At 51.6% G+C, this 15,787-nt stretch overlaps 1 protein-coding gene across 6 annotated transcripts in view; it reads left to right on the top strand.

Moving 5' to 3' along the window:
• ZNF467 (zinc finger protein 467) overlaps nucleotides 1–7,655 on the top strand; it is an 11,107-nt gene extending 3,452 nt beyond the window's left edge. Inside the window, exons 1-5 of one of the 6 annotated variants that reach the window (XM_017887831.1) lie at nucleotides 165–527; nucleotides 781–855; nucleotides 1,299–1,415; nucleotides 2,641–2,751; nucleotides 5,599–7,124. In XM_017887831.1, coding sequence (XP_017743320.1) covers nucleotides 822–855; nucleotides 1,299–1,415; nucleotides 2,641–2,751; nucleotides 5,599–7,124 — 1,788 coding nt within the window. In that variant the 5' untranslated portion in view covers nucleotides 165–527; nucleotides 781–821. Of the gene's footprint in view, nucleotides 1–164; nucleotides 528–780; nucleotides 856–1,298; nucleotides 1,416–2,573; nucleotides 2,752–5,598 lie in introns of those variants that run through there. The other 5 variants (XM_017887830.1, XM_017887832.1, XM_017887828.1 and 2 more) reach the window with 5 other exon arrangements.
• The last annotated feature ends 8,132 nt before the right edge of the window (nucleotides 7,656–15,787 follow it).

The raw sequence follows: 15,787 nt of genomic DNA, 5'->3' as shown, positions 1-15,787 counted from the left end.
GGGCGGGCGGAGCCTGAGGGGCGGGGCCGGAGGCGGGGCCGGGGCGCCGGCCCCCTTCCCCCGGAGAGAGGGCGGAAGGCAGGGGAGCGGGAGGGGCGGGGCAGAGGGAAGGCAGCCGGGGAGATGGGGAGGGGAGTCTGCTGGGGAAGGGCGGGGGACCCGCGGGAGGCGGAGCAGGGAAGGGGCAGCAGGGGCGGTGTCCCGGCCTTGGGCAGCAGCCCGGCGCGGGTGAGAGGTGGTTTTATGGTAGTGGTTTAGGGAGAGGCAGTCATTTTCTACCTATAAGAGGATCCTCTCGAGGACCTCCCCAAGCAGTACCCCTAAAGTGACACTCCCGTCCCAGGGCTGGCTCCTATTTCACCAGCTCGGGCAGTGACAGCTGGAGGGCCTAGGAGATGCAGTTTCCCACTCCCCACCCTAGGCTCCCACCCTCAAGCGTCTCCCCAGAGAATCGAATCTTTACTGCACTTCCCCAGGCAAGGACACTGGGACGTGGAGTTGCGGTGCTGATGGGCTGGGGCTTGCGGGTGAGAGACCTGCCCGGTGAGGGGGTGGTGTGGCTGGTGTCCAGAGCTGACAGAAGTGGTTTCAAGGCCTTCTTGGGCCACCTTCAAAGATCTCTTGGCTTTCTGAAATCCAGTTTCCCTAACATCCCCCAGTACCTGGAGATGTTACCTTTGGAGCTCCTGGAAGAGCCCATAGGGAGAGGTTGGGCAGAGCCAGGGCCCAGGTGGAAGCTGGCGTGGGAAAAATCTGAACAAGGCTGTCTTTTCTCCATAGGGTCTGTGGCCGATCCCCAGGAGGAGCTACTCTGGGTTACCATGAGAGAGACCTTGGAGGCCCTCAGCTCCCTGGGTGAGCTGGCAGAAATGAAGGGACTTGGGGAAAAGCTTAGGAGGATTCAGGAGCATCTACAACTCAGACAGCAGAGCCACCCTCAGGAGGCTGCAACCCTGAGGCACCAGGGGCCTGTAGGGCAGCCTCCTTTTCTGTAGCATGGGGTGTCTGAATGCCTGGACCATAGTAGAGGCTGTGCTCCAGACCGTCTGCACACTTGAGCACTCACAGAGCACAGTCATATTTACATCTATGCTATCTCTTCCTTCTGTCCTTTTTGACTCAACTCAAAGGGAATGAGGTTGATACCTGTCCATGTCCATGCTGGTGAGAGACCCTGTCCTTCCTGAGCAGGGTGGGAAAAGTCTCTTGGGCAGGCTGGGAAGGGGACGAGCCCCCGCCTCTGATTACTTGTTCTGTACTGGATGTTTTACTTGGACCCACCCTTCTGCCTGTAACAGGATTCTCTGTGGGACAGCCAGAGATGGTCCCCCAAAGTGAGCCCAGGGAAGGATCCCATAATGTCCAGGAGCAGATGTCCTCTTCTAGGGAAGAGAGAGCACTGGGGGTGTGCTCAGGTAGGTAACAGGAACCATGGAGAGGCTCAGGGAGGAGTCTGCCTGCTTTCCTCCTGCCCTCCCTACCTTCGTCCCCTTCTTCCCTCCCTCCTTCCTCCCTCCCTCCCTCCCTCCCTTCCTTTCTTCCTTCCCTTCATCAAATATTTATTGAGCACCTACTATGTGTGGGATGCTATTCTAAACATTTGGAATACCTCAGTGACCAAATAGCCAAAGATCCCTACCTTCAAGAGCTTAATCCTAATGAGTGCAGCAAGTCAGCAAACAATAAATAAGGACATTTATAAACTATGTTCAAAGATGATAAGAGCTCTGGGAGAGAGGATAATGTCTGGTGAAGTGGGTTGATGGGGGGCCGAGACTACTGTCGGTGAGGGTGGGTGGCGCATGTTATAGGATTAAATAGGGTGGTGAGACTGGGTTTCTTTGGGAAGGTAAGATTTGTGCAGGATTTGAAAGAGGTGGGGGAAGCCGGGCATGGTGGCTCATGCCTGTATTCTCAGCCCTTTGGGAGGCCAAGGTGGAAGGATTCCTTGAGCCTAGTTCAAGACCAGCCTAGGCAACATGGCGAGACCCTGTCTCCACAAAAAAATTAAAAATTAGCCGGATGTGGTGGCTCATGCCTGTGTTCCCAGCTACTTGGGAGGCTGGGGCAGTAGGATCCCTTGAAGCCCAGTCTGCAGTGAGGTATGATCATGCCACTGCACTCCAGCCTGGGTGACAGAGAAGACCTTTCTCTTGAAAAATAAAAGAGGTGAAGGAGACAGCTCAGCAGATTTGGGAAAAGTGCTTCAGGCAGGAGTACAGCCAGAACAGAGCACTAAGGCAGGAATGTGCCTGACTTTTGACATCCTGGTTCTCCCCAGTGATTTGCTTGGAACCAGGGTCCATCTGGGGGCTGGGAAAGCCCTAGCCCTTCTCCTAGGGGCCTCCCTTGTTTCCACTGTCTTACATACACGTATTCCAGAAGCTCCACACAGTGGTGGCTCTTGTGACCTTGTGGTCCATCTCATACATACCCTTAGCAGCTGCCCTGCTTGAAGGAGTCTGAGGCAGCCCCTGGGAAGCCAGGAACTCAGCCCCTGAATTCAGGTAGGATGTGGGAGGAACCCTGTGGGCCCTGCTGGAGCCAGGGTTTCAAATGTTCCTTCTTCCCAGCACCAGTGGGGCCCTTTGGCCATCTGTGATATCTCCAGAGTCCTTGAGGTATCCTATTCTCTGCCAGGGCACAAGGCCCCCACACCGGAGGAAGGTGCCCGCACAGAACAAGCCGAGGCTCCCTGCAGAGGCCAGGCATGCACAGCACAGAAGGCTCAGCCTGTGGGCGCCTGCCCAGGTGAGTCTTCCTGTCACTTCATTCTCACCATGGGCTCAGGCCAAGGGAACGGGGCCCAGCAAGCTCTGGAGCTGCTATCTCATGAGGCAGGTAATCCCCCAAGACAGGCAGTCCAGGCCCTTCCAACCCAAGTTGAGTTCAGCACCTTTCTGCTGTGGAGCTTCAGTGCTGAAAGGGAATTTCACATCTGTAGATGGCAGGAGTCAGACAGGCTGGTCACCAAAGAGAAACACAGCCTCCCCTCAAATGCCTCCTAGAACTCCTGCCTCCCCCTCTTTATTTCCCCCATTCTAAGTCTAATTACAGTTGCCATGAAGATACATGGCTTTGATCGACCTTTTCACTGCCTCTCCCCTGACATGCTGCCTTGCCCAGCTTCCTCTGATCGTGAGGGGACCCAGATGCTCCACCTCTGCTGTATTCAACTCATCTCCTCACACCCAGGGTGATCAAACTGCTCATTCTCTCTCAACAATCCCACCATTACTTCCTTCCACTACCACCACCCTTATTACCTTTTGCCTGAGGAATATCATTTATTCTGCAAGGATTTATTGAGCACCTACTACATACAGGTTGTGTTAAGTATAGGGGAAAGAGATGAACTGTAGAGTTACCTGGGCCTGGTTTGAATCTTTGCTCTGCATTTACTAGCTGAGTGTCCTTGGATAGGCCACCTTGCCTCCAGGAGCTTCGGTTTGTGAAGGTTTGTGACAGTGTGTTTACACCACTTCATCTACAGTTGGTCCTCAATAACTGGCAGCAGTCCCCATTTTTATCAGACATATAAAAACACCTTTCTTGTTAGACACAAAAGAAATGGAACACAAAATGTCTGCACCCCAGAAGAAAAAATCTGGTTGAAATGACCTTAATATGAGCCAGAACAAAGAATTAAAAGAACAGTATAAAGGCAAGTCACAAATAAGTACAAAAGTGTTAACAGTAAGTGCTATAGGAGTTTATGCTAAAAGATCCACGTGCATTGGGAATTTGTCAAAAAAAAAAACATTAATTTGTGCTGCATTTTGAGAAAGGTGTAAACTTCAGTTCTGAAAGGGGTGGGGTGGAGGATGGGAAGACGTTCTAGGGTAAGAAGATCTTGAAGCAGGAAAGGGGAGGAGAGCAGCTTGGCTGAAGTGGAAGGTCCATGCCTGGGAGAAAGAAAGTTGGACTTGGGTGGGGTGAGCCTCAGATACAGCTGGAACCTGTTTTATCTTCAAATAATAGGGTGCTGGGCTGGGCACTGTGGCTCATGCCTGCAATCCCAGCGACTCAGGAAGCTGGGGTGGGAGAATTGCTTGAGACTAGGATTTCAAGACCAGCCTGGGCAACACAGCGAGACCCTATCTCTGAAAAAATAAGAAATATTAGCTGGGCATGGTGGTGCACACCTGTAGTCACAGCTGCTTGGGAGGCTGAGGTAAGAGGATCACTTGAGCCCAGGAGTTTGAGGCTGCAGTGAGACATTATCATCCCATTGCACTCCAGCCTGGGAGACAGAGCAAGACCCTGACTCAATTAAAAATAAATAAATAGGAGCTATTGATGGTTCTTGAGTAGAAAAGTGAAGAGTGCCACAATGAAGGTGAAAGCAGTATCACAGTATGATAAGTAGACAGGAGTGTGGAGTCAATGAACTGATAGAAGAAACTGAGAGTACCTCTGATTGTGGAAGTCCATGTGTGATGGAATCAAGGCTCAGGCCAGACAGGAACTCAAATTATCTGATTCAGTGATTCACAAATGAGAGTCACTTTGGGAGCTTTAAAGATGAGAACACATTCGTGGGCCTTGCCCCCATTTGTGCATTTTCTCAAAGTTCCCCAGGACCTGATGATGCAAAACAAGCGTAAGAGCTTTAAACTACTCCAACTCTTAGACAAAGGGAAAACTTTCTTAGCGGACTAAGAAACATAACTCCAAGAGGTTAAGTGACTGAACCAAAGTCACACTCCTAGTTAGTGACAGAGGAGAACCTAAGTTGGACCCTCTCGTCTGGACCCCGGGCTCCTTCCTCTTGGCTGGACCACTGCAGCACCCGAGAGGGGCAACACTCCAGTGGAACCCCCTGCAACCTGCCCTTAGGCTGAGGCTCCCCCAGAGGGCCCTCCTTGCTTCTCCAGAGCCAGTGTTCACTAGTTCCCCAGACCCTGTAAACTCCATCCTGGTCTTCCTAAATGGTGAGTTCCCCTCCAGCTGTCCAGCAGGAAAGAAGGGAGTAGCAGGAGTACGAAGGCACCCTGGTTCCTTGGCCACTAGAGGTAAGGTGGGCTGGGGGTGGGGATTAGAGAGCAAGAGAAGCAGCCCAGGTGAGATGTCAAAGATCAAGTTTTCAAGGCCACCAGGGAAGGAGGCTCTAGTCCTAAGGTTAAAGTCAGCCAGGGCTCAGTTTGGGAAGGTCAGGTGTGTGGTAAGAAAGCTGCTGAGCCGCGGCCAGTTTGCAGTACCAAGGAGAGCTGCTGGACCAGAGATGGAGACTGAGGTCCCAGAAAGGCACTGCTGGAGCAGGAAGATCTGGGCCAGCCACCAAAGGGATGTGAACCTGGAGCGAAGCAGGAGGACTGAAGCTTGGGCAACCTTCCTCTTCAGGGGTGCCGGAAGGCTCCTGGGCACATCCAGGCCGGGGAAGAAGCCCCGGGGAGGGGTGTGGTGTTCACATGCATCACAGGCTTCCGAGAGTGCAGGAGGCCTGAGAAAAGCTGCGGATTTGGTCACTCTCAGGAACCGTTAGGTAGAGTGGAGAGCACAGCCAGACCGCAGGGTTCCAGGAAGTGGAGATCCTGTGGTTAAATAAACGTTGCCACACGTGGAGCTCAATAGACAATTCTTGTTTTGACCTTTCAGGAGACGAGTGGATGATTCGGAAGGTGAAGGTGGAGGATGAGGATCAGGAGGCAGAAGAGGAGGTTGAATGGCCCCAGCATCTATCGTTACTTCCCAGCCCTTTTCCCGCACCTGACCTGGGGCATCTGGCTGCCGCTTACAAACTGGAGCCAGGGACCCCGGGGACACTGAGTGGGCTCGCGCTGTCCAGGTGGGCTCCGATGCCCGAGAAGCCCTACGGCTGCGGGGAGTGTGAGCGGCGCTTCCGGGACCAGCTGACGTTGCGACTGCACCAGCGGCTGCACCGGGGCGAGGGTCCCTGCGCCTGCCCGGACTGCGGCCGCAGCTTCACGCAGCGCGCCCACATGCTGCTGCATCAGCGCAGCCACCGCGGGGAGCGGCCTTTCCCGTGCTCCGAGTGCGACAAGCGCTTCAGCAAGAAGGCCCACCTGACCCGCCACCTGCGCACGCACACGGGCGAGCGGCCCTACCCGTGCGCGGAGTGCGGCAAGCGCTTCAGCCAGAAGATCCACCTGGGCTCGCACCAGAAGACCCACACTGGCGAGCGGCCCTTCCCCTGCACAGAATGCGAGAAGCGCTTTCGCAAGAAGACGCACTTGATTCGGCACCAGCGCATCCACACTGGCGAGAGGCCCTACCAGTGCGCGCAGTGCGCACGCAGCTTCACGCATAAGCAGCACTTGGTGCGGCACCAAAGGGTGCACGAGGCGGCCGGCCCTGCCAGGCCCTCTCCCGACGCGTCCGCTTCTCCTCATTGCACTGCCCCGTCCCCCACCCCATCCCCTCCCGGGCCAAAGCCTTTCGCCTGCTCCGACTGCGGCTTGAGCTTCGGCTGGAAAAAGAACCTCGCCACGCACCAGTGTCTGCACCGCAGCGAGGGTCGCCCCTATGGGTGCAACGAGTGCGCACTGGGCGCCACCGTGGATCCCCCCGCCGCCGAGCCCCTGGCCAGCGCGCCTGGCGGACCGGGCTGCGGCCCAGGATCCGATCCTGTGGCGCCCCAGCGCGCTCCCTCGGGCGAGCGGTCCTTTTTCTGCCCGGACTGCGGGCGCGGCTTCGCCCATGGGCAGCACCTGGCGCGGCACCGGCGCGTGCACACGGGCGAACGGCCCTTCGCCTGCACGCAGTGTGACCGACGCTTCGGCTCGCGGCCCAATCTGGTCGCCCACTCCAGGGCCCACAGCGGCGCCAGGCCTTTCGCCTGCGCTCAGTGCGGCCGCCTCTTCAGCCGCAAGTCGCACCTGGGCCGCCACCAGGCGGTGCACACGGGCAGCCGCCCCCACGCCTGCGCCGTCTGCGCCCGCAGCTTCAGCTCCAAAACCAACCTAGTCCGCCACCAGGCGATCCACACAGGCTCCCGCCCCTTCTCCTGCCCACAGTGCGGAAAGAGCTTCAGTCGCAAGACCCACCTGGTGCGGCACCAGCTCATTCACGGCGAAGCCGCCCATGCGGCCCCGGACGCTGCCCTGGCAGCCCCAGCCTGGTCCACTCCCCCAGAGGTGGCGCCGCCCCCGCTCTTTTTCTGAGCCTAGTTCTCACCAGGACCCTTTCTCGCCTACAGTTTGGAGAGGCCCGTGCCATGAGACCGCCTGGGGTGAGCACGGTGGCCTAGGCAGCTGCCCGAAGATTTGGCCGCCGCGGGACTCCTGTTTCCTGCCCGCAGTGTCTGCGTCCGCACAGGATACCCAGCTTGGACCTCCTAGGACAGAAATGCGAGCGAACCCTTGCTGGGAACAGTTGAGGCTGAAGTTCTTGGAAGGCTCCCACCCAGGTGCCCCGTTGGAAAGCAGATATTTCCTGGACCCAGCGCGGCCTCAACCAGGGCGGGAAAGAGTGGTTATTTATGTACTTAAAGTTTCATTAAAATTAAAATCAGAAAGTTCTGGGGCTGTTAAATGAATTGGGGGAGGGAACCCCTGACTCTCCTTAGCCACTGTCCCAACTCCATCCACACACAGACCACCCCCCTCCACTTGCCCTTCTGTCCTGGGTGAGTTACATTTAGCCAGCTGCTGTTAATTGGTTCTCCCAAATCAAAATGTAATATGCTTATTCACCAAACCACCACCCTGGCTCCTGCTTTTAGCTCGGAAGTATAAGGAAGGAACATTAGGGTGCATTTCACTCACGCCACGTGTCACAGACTGGAGCTGAAGGAGGCAGGCCGTCCTTTGGCGTGGGCTTGGGAGCTCTGTGCGGTCCCTGCAGCTCTCCCGGGGGATTCGGAGCTGGGTGGCCTGAGGAAGAAGGTGGCACATGCACTGCAGTGGAAGGTTGCTTTCACATCGCACTTGCAACAAGTTCTTTCTTGAGGCTGCTGAGTCCAGAAGTCTCTGTATTGCCCTTCTCCAGCCTAGGCAGGTATGAGAGCTAGGGCTGCCTGGCCATGAGCGGGGAGGGTAGGATAATGGGGAGCCTATGGGGCTTGCAGTGAGTAGTCTTGGGTTTGACCCGGCTCTGCCTCTCGTCGGACTTGGAGCGCAGCATTATTCATTTCCCAGTGAGCGGGATGAGAGGCCAGAGCAGTGGCCTGAGAGATGGAAGGGCCTTTCACACCTGTGAAGGAGTTTAGACAGTGTCCAAGAGAGGGGGAACCATGGCAAGGTTAGACAGGGCAGGAACAGGGCCACGCTTACAGTCCTGCATTTTGGAAGGATGTTTGGCTAGACAACTCAGGAGCGAGACTGGAGGCCTGCGCATCAGTTGTCCTGGTGACAGGTGGTGATGACCTGGGACCATAGTTGTGTCAGAGAAAACAGAGAATTGATGGATTCAAGAGACACTTAATAGGCTTAATAGGCAGAGGACACAGGACCTGTTGACTAGTGTGGGTGGGGGAATCAATAAGCTTGGCCCGATTTCTGCTTGCCACTGACTGGATGACAGTGGCATACTCCCAGAAGGGAGACGCGGTGTTGGGGACAGCTTCGTGCTGGGGGAGCAGTCCTGCATCTGCTGAGTTGTGAGCAGTGCCTGCCCAGCAGGAAGGAGGCCGTGTGGGTGGAGAGCTAAGAAGAGGGCCGGGATGCAGACATAGAGCTGAGAATTATCCGCATGTGCTTCTGAAGCTATGGGGGAGTGAATGATCTTCCCAAAGAACTGAGTGTGGAGTGAGAAATTGGGGGCCTGGGACAGAAGCTTCTGGGACACCAACATTAGGGGATGGCACCGAGAGAGGACTGTAAACAAGATTGGAGAGTGGAGGTGCAAGGACTGGACAGGAAAGCCCCAGGTAGAGGTGACAGAGGAGCCGAGGAAAGACGTGCTTCAGAGAGGAGGAGGCCGCTGGAGGCTAGAGAGAGGTCACAGGCAAAGGACTTCCAAACCCTTTGGATTTCGCTGCAAGGCAAATCCAGGTCTTGGTGAGAGCAGCATCAGGAGCAGCTGGGTCAGAATTCAGATCATAATGGTGAACTACAAAAGCAAAATCCCAGAGAAGGTAGGAGACAATGAGACCTGGATGCAAGTGAGGGAGGGGTGTTGGCTGGAAAGCCTGTCAGAGGAGGCATGAATGCAGCTGTGTTTATGAGTTTCATGGCCAAAATGAGTCGGTGACTCCAAGTTATTTTAAATATCTTGAAATGTCCCGTAAAAATCTGGACTTCCAGCTTCTGTTGTGAAAAAAGCAAAAGGTTTAGCAACTGGTGGCTGAAGCTGAGTGGAAGTTGGCCTCTTTGGACTAAGGGATCAGAGTCCTCAGCACTCCCCCTCATCCTAAAGCCCAACTAGGCTTCTCAGAGGTTCCCTACCCAGCCTGTTAGGCACAGAGCTTATGATTCCAGCTAAAAAAAAGTCATTTCACAGACTTTATAATCAAACACATAAAAACAATGTTTGTGTTGGTTAGACCAATGTTTTCCTTTCTTGAAACATTCTGGAATTCTCGTGTAAGAACAGCTTTTAGATCTTACAGCATATTTGGTGAGGCCTACCATGTGCCAGACGTTTTCAGGATTTCACATTATTTTAAAGATTCTCTACAAGGCATGAATATCTTTGTCCTTATTTTTTAGTTTGTTTGCAAATAGTCAAAATTTGTTTAGCATCCAGTCTGGCAGTAGCCAACTCAGAAGACGTCTGCTCAACAAATCCACCGTGACTGTGATGAAAGACTGAGATTTCTAGGCCGGGCGTGGTGGCTCAAGCCTGTAATCCCAGCACTTTGGGAGGCNAAAAAAAAGAAAGACTGAGATTTCTAAAGGCTCTTCCCAGGGAAGAGTTCTAGACTCAGAAAGTGATGGCCTCACTAAAATCAATATTTACCATCACCACCCCTATGTCACCCCAGGTCTGAGCCACCCCAGGTACAACTACCTTCATAAGGCACCAGACTTTTGACTTTAGAACCACATCCTGGTATGTGAAAATGCTCAGAGAAGTAAAGCACTCATTTACTAGTTCTATATCTAGAAGAGAAAGGTTTTATTAGTTAGCTAAAATTTACTTACTTCTCCCCAATCCTGTTCAAAAAAAGAGACTTACTGTATAACAGGTATTGAGTACCTAGTATATGCCCAGAATGTGCCAGTCCCTGTGAATAGCACAGAGATGTCAAGCACATGCCACCTGTCTGTAAGGAACCTGCAGTCTGACTGGAGATGAGACATCAATGTTGATGAAGCAGAGAATCTAAGTGCTAGGTGGCATTCTGCGGGCTCTAAAGACCTGAGGGGACAGAGAAAGCTCTGGAGAGGAGGTGGGGCTGAACATGGAGCTGCATGGACAGGATTCTTGGATGGCCGGGGCAGGAGGAGAGAGAAGGCTCCAACCTCCCCTTCTTACAACATACTTCTTCCTAGATTCTCTGTCCTCCCAACTCTTATTTACCCCTAGTCAGCGGCCCCTCCTCCTTCTCTAATCTCCATGGAGCCTGTGCTTCCCAATCTTTAAAAATTTTTTTATTGTGGTAAAACATAAATAACATGAAATTTACTCTTTTAACCATGTTTAAGTGTACAGTTCAGTGGCTTAAGCACCCTCACAATATTGTGTCACCATCACCACTGTCTGTATCCAGGACTTTTTCATCATCCCAAACAGAAACTGTTCCCAGTCTTTTTAATGGGATGGCATTTAGGTAAGGATAATATTAGGGTCACTGGGGAGCCCACTCGAGGCCTGTGGCGATGACTGGGGCTGCCCCAGCCCCACACCTGGTGGTTCTGATAGCTGAGAGTGACCTCCATATCCCTGGAACTCCCAACACATTGGCGAGTTCTGTTCCATGTCACAGACCCGAATTCTTGTTTGTGAGGGAGATGGGACATATTCACTTGTCACAAGAATGATAATATCCAAGTTCCCTGGATTGTGATGGTTAATAGACAGAAGAAACACCATGGAGCCCTTAACCCCACCAGGCAGCAACCTAGCGATGCCTCTGTCTTTTTCATGGCTTAACCTTTATCAGAGCCCTCAGTTCTCACCCTACCTCCACCCCATCTCAAAAAAAATTATCATTCCAGAATTTTCGGCAGCCGTTGACTCAGATGATCTTTACACGCTTGTGTCCAGTTAACGCTTCATCTTCCTCTCAGTCCTTTCAGTGGGTTCCTACCTCCCTCCACTGCTAATCTATCTCAGTCTTAGAACCTCCAACTGATAGATACCTGAGACCGGGAGAATGTTTTGTGTTTTGTTTGGTTTGGGTTTTTTTTTTTTTTTTTTTTGAGACGGAGTCTCACTCTGTCACCCAAGCTGGAGTGGCACGATCTCAGCTCACTGCCACTTCTGCCTCCCGGGTTCAAGTGATTCTCCTGCCTCAGCCTTCCAAATAGCTGGGATTATAGGCGCACACCACCACACCTGGCTAATTTTTGTATTTTTAGTAGAGACAGCGTTTCACCATGTTGGTCAGGCCGGTCTCAAACTCCTGACCTCATGATCCACCCGCCTCGGCCTCCCAAAATGTTGGGATTATAGGTGTGAGCCACCATGCCCAGCTGACCTGGGGAATCTTAAATGGAACCCAGTCCACAGCCATTCTGATGACAATCTTGCTGGGAGGAGGTGGAGAAAGACAAAGAACAGGACTGCCCTCCTGCAGGAGAGGTTAGGTGCCCAAGAGGAGAGCAGAACAGTGGTTAAAGAGGGCAGGATTTCTCATCTGCTTAGGGTTTCAAGCCTAACCCCAAGACTCAGCTCCTTATAGCATGAGCACCAATTAACAAGCACCCAGTGCATCCAAGCGCTTAGTTCCCAAGTTGCTGCTGCCTTTTCAGTTTGAGGAGCAGGGGAAATGGTCAGTAAACAGCCAATGTGCCACATGGCCAGTGTATTGCTTTATATTGGAAGATTCTCAGGTGCCTGGACTGTTCCTCTTGTCCATGCTGGGGAAATGAAATTAATCATCAAGACTGGGTTCGGCAGGGTGGAGTCAGAGCAAAGTGAAGTGAGGATACTAAAGCCATTTATACTTCATTTAGGCTTTCGCGAAGCCTGCCTACCACAGGACTATAGTAAGACACGAGAATCTTTTGTGCAGCCCGGCCTTCTGTATCTTCTCCCTCTCCATCTGCAGGGTTGGACAACAAGAGCTGCTAGTAGAGAGATCTGGAGATGTTCCCCAGGCTTGACTGCCTCAGGCATCCAGGGTGAGTCCGGCATTTTAATCCCCCATAAACATTGGCTGAGCTTTAAAATCTACCCAGGCTTGTGCAAACATGGTCGGAATAGAATGACAGCTCTTGCCCTGGTGGAGTGGATAGTTCAGATGTAAAGCAATTTTAAGGGTCACTCAAGGCCCGGGGAGCTGGGAGCTTTGGGAGACTCCTGAGAAGTAAATATCACGCATGGTTCCTGACCCGCAAACCTAACCCGTAGCTGGGAGAAAACACTGGAGTTTCATGACATGCCTAAAACTCAACCCAGGTATAGTATCCAATTCTTCATGAGAGGGCATGGGCTGGAGCAGTCAGGGGGTTTCTGAGGGAGGAGGGTCCTGGTTGAGTTTTGACTGGAGCTGGAACTGGAACAGACAAAGAGGAAGTGGAGGAACAAGAGATCCATGCAAGACAATGCAAGACAAAAGTGCAATAAAGTGCTCAACTATGCTGGTCGCAGGAGGTCAGCTATTTGCAATACTAAGTTAGAGGTGAGAAGGGGTCATCTTCCTTAATGTCAGTGCAGGGAAAATCCACCTCTGCCGTGTCCCCTACTCTAATTCCTGTGCCATTGAGGCACTGGATGAATAGAATTCTTTCTTCTTCCATAGCCCTTCACAGAGCCACAGCTGCATGACATCTCTGCCAGTCAGTGCTCCAAAGAAAGTGCCGGGCAATAGGAAAAGTGTTTGCCATTATTACCACTGATAATAATGGTAGCCAATATTTGCCTAATACTTGCTGTTTCAGGCTTTCCAACCTGAGTTCTTCACACACACACACACACACACACACACACACACACATATATACACATATCATATATATTTCCCCAGTCAATCTTCATGGTTATCATTATTATCCCCAAGTTTTTTTAGATGAGGAAACTAAGGCACAGAGCAATTAAGTCATTTGAACAAGGTCATTTATTCAGTCACTTATTCAACAAACATGCACTGGGGCCGGGCACGGTGGCTCACACCTGTAATCCCAGCACTTTGGAAGGCCGAGGCGGGCAGATCGCCTGAGGTCAGGAGTTCGAGACCAGCCTGGCCAACATGGTGAAACCCGTCTCTACTAAAAATACACAAATTAGCCAGCCATGGTGGCAGGCACCTGTAATCCCAGCTACTCAGGAGGCTGAGGCAGGAGAATCGCTTGAACCTGGGAGGTAGAGGTTGCAGTGAGCCGAGATCGCGCTATTGCACTCCAGCCTGGGCGACAAGAGTGAGACTTGGTCTCAAAAACAAAGCAAAACAAAACAAAACAAAAAACATGCACTGAGTACCTGCTGTGTGTCTGGCATTGTTAGACGCTGGGAATAATAATACTAATAAACTAGGCCAGGCGCAGTGGCTCACGGCTGTAATCCCAGCACTTTGGGAGGATGAGACGGGCGGATCACTTGAGGTCAGGAGTTCGAGACCAGCCTGGCCATCATGGCGAAACTCTGTCTCTACTAAAAATACAAAAAATTAGCTGAGCATGGTGGCACATGCCTGTAATCCCAGCTACTCGGGTGGCTGAGGTATAAAAATCACTTGAACCTGGGAGGCAAAGGTTGCAGTGAGCCAAGATTGCGCCACTGCACTCCAACCTGGGCAACAGAGGGAGACTCTGCCTCAAATAATAATAATAATAGGCTGGGCGTGGTGGCTCACGCCTGTAATCCCAGCACTTTGGGAGGCCGAGACGGGCGGATCACGAGGTCAGGAGATCGAAACCATCCTGGCTAACACGGTGAAACCCCGTCTCTACTAAAAAATACAAAAAAACTAGCCGGGCGAGGTGGCGGGCGCCTGTAGTCCCAGCTACTCGGGAGGCTGAGGCAGGAGAATGGCATAAACCCGGGAGGCGGAGCTTGCAGTGAGCTGAGATCCGGCCACTGCACCCCAGCCTGGGAGACAGAGCAAGACTCTGTCTCAAAAAAAAAAAAATAATAATAATAATAATAATAACAATAACTAAAATATATCAAACACCTACTTTGTGCTAGATACTATACAAATTAAAGGTTTACAAGTGTTGCTTTGTTTATTCTGACCACCTCCCTATTATGGGGCATCATTGTCACTGATCCAATTATTATTATTATTTTTTTTTTGACATGTCTTGCTCTGTTGCCCAGGCTGGAGTGCAGTGGCATGATCTCGGCTCACTGCAACCTCTGCCTCCTGCACTCAAGGAACTGTCGTGCCTCAGCCTCCGGAGAAGCTGGAACTACAGGCACATGCCACCATGTCCAGCTAATTTTTCTGTATTTTAGTAGAGACGGGGTTTCACCATGTTGGCCAAGCTGGTCTTGAACTCCTGGCCTCAAGTGGATCTGCCTGCCTCCCACAGTGCTTGGATTACAGGCATGAGCCACCATGCCCATCCCCGGTCCAGTTATTCTGAGGAGGTGAAGGAAGCTCAGAGAGTCTCCATGACCTGTGCACAGACACGAGACTGTACGTAAAGAAAGAAAGCAAGCTGGTGGTCTGACTCTAGAGCTTGTGCTTTTTAAAAAATTACATTATTTTAAATTGTGGCAAAATACACATAACATAAAATGTAACATCTTTACCATCTTTAAGTTTGCAGTTTAGTGGCATATAGTACATTCACGTTATGTGACCATCACCACCATCCATCTCCAGAACTCTTTTCATCTTGTGTGATGGTTAATTTTCTCTGTCAACTTGGCTAGACCATAGTGCCCAGATATGTGATCAAACATTATCTTTGTATGTTTATATGAGGGTGTTTGTGGATGATATTAGCATTTAAATTGGTGGACTTGGAGTAAACAGATTACCCTCCATAATGTGGGTAGGCCTCACCCAATCAGTTGAACAGAAGACACCTCCCCCAAGGAAGAGGGAATTCAGCCAGCAGAAGCATCGGCTCTTCCCTGGGTCTCCAGCCAGCCAAGCCACCCTACAGGTTTTGGACTTGCCAGCCCCTGTAATCACATGAGCCCGTTCCTTAAAACAAATCTCTTTCTATGTACATATACACACACCCCATGGTTGTCTTTCTCTAGAGAATCCTGACTAATACACCTTGCAAAGTTGAAACTCTGTGCCTATTAAACCCTATTCTCCCCTCTTCCAATCCCTGGCAACCACCATTCTACTTTTTATCTCTATGAATCTGACTACTCTAGGGACCTCCTATAAGTGGAATAACATAGCGTTTGTCGTTTGTGACTGGCTTATTTCACTTAGCATAATGTTCTCAAGGTTCATCCATGCTGTAGCAGGTCTTAGAATTTCCTTCCTTCTTAAGGCTGAATATTCCATTGCATGTCTACACTACATTGTTTATCCAATCATCTGTCAATGAACAATTGGTTGCCTCCACCTTATGGTACTGTGAATCATCTGCTGTGAGCAGGAGTGTACATATATCTGTTTGAGTGCCTGCTTTCAGCTCTTTTGGGTATATACCCAGATATGGAATTGCCTCATCATATGGTCATTCTATTTTTAATTTCTTGAGGAGCTGTCATACTGTCTTCAACAGCATCTGCACCATTTCACATTCTCACCAGCCGTGCATGAGGCTTCCAGTGATGCCACATCCTTGCCAAGAGTTGTTATTTT

Source organism: Rhinopithecus bieti, unplaced genomic scaffold (assembly GCF_001698545.2).
Source record: "Rhinopithecus bieti isolate Rb0 unplaced genomic scaffold, ASM169854v2 scaffold_17795, whole genome shotgun sequence".
Lineage (NCBI taxonomy): Eukaryota > Metazoa > Chordata > Mammalia > Primates > Cercopithecidae > Rhinopithecus > Rhinopithecus bieti.
Note: the sequence above shows the minus strand (reverse complement) of the source record. Positions and strands in the feature narration are given on the sequence as shown.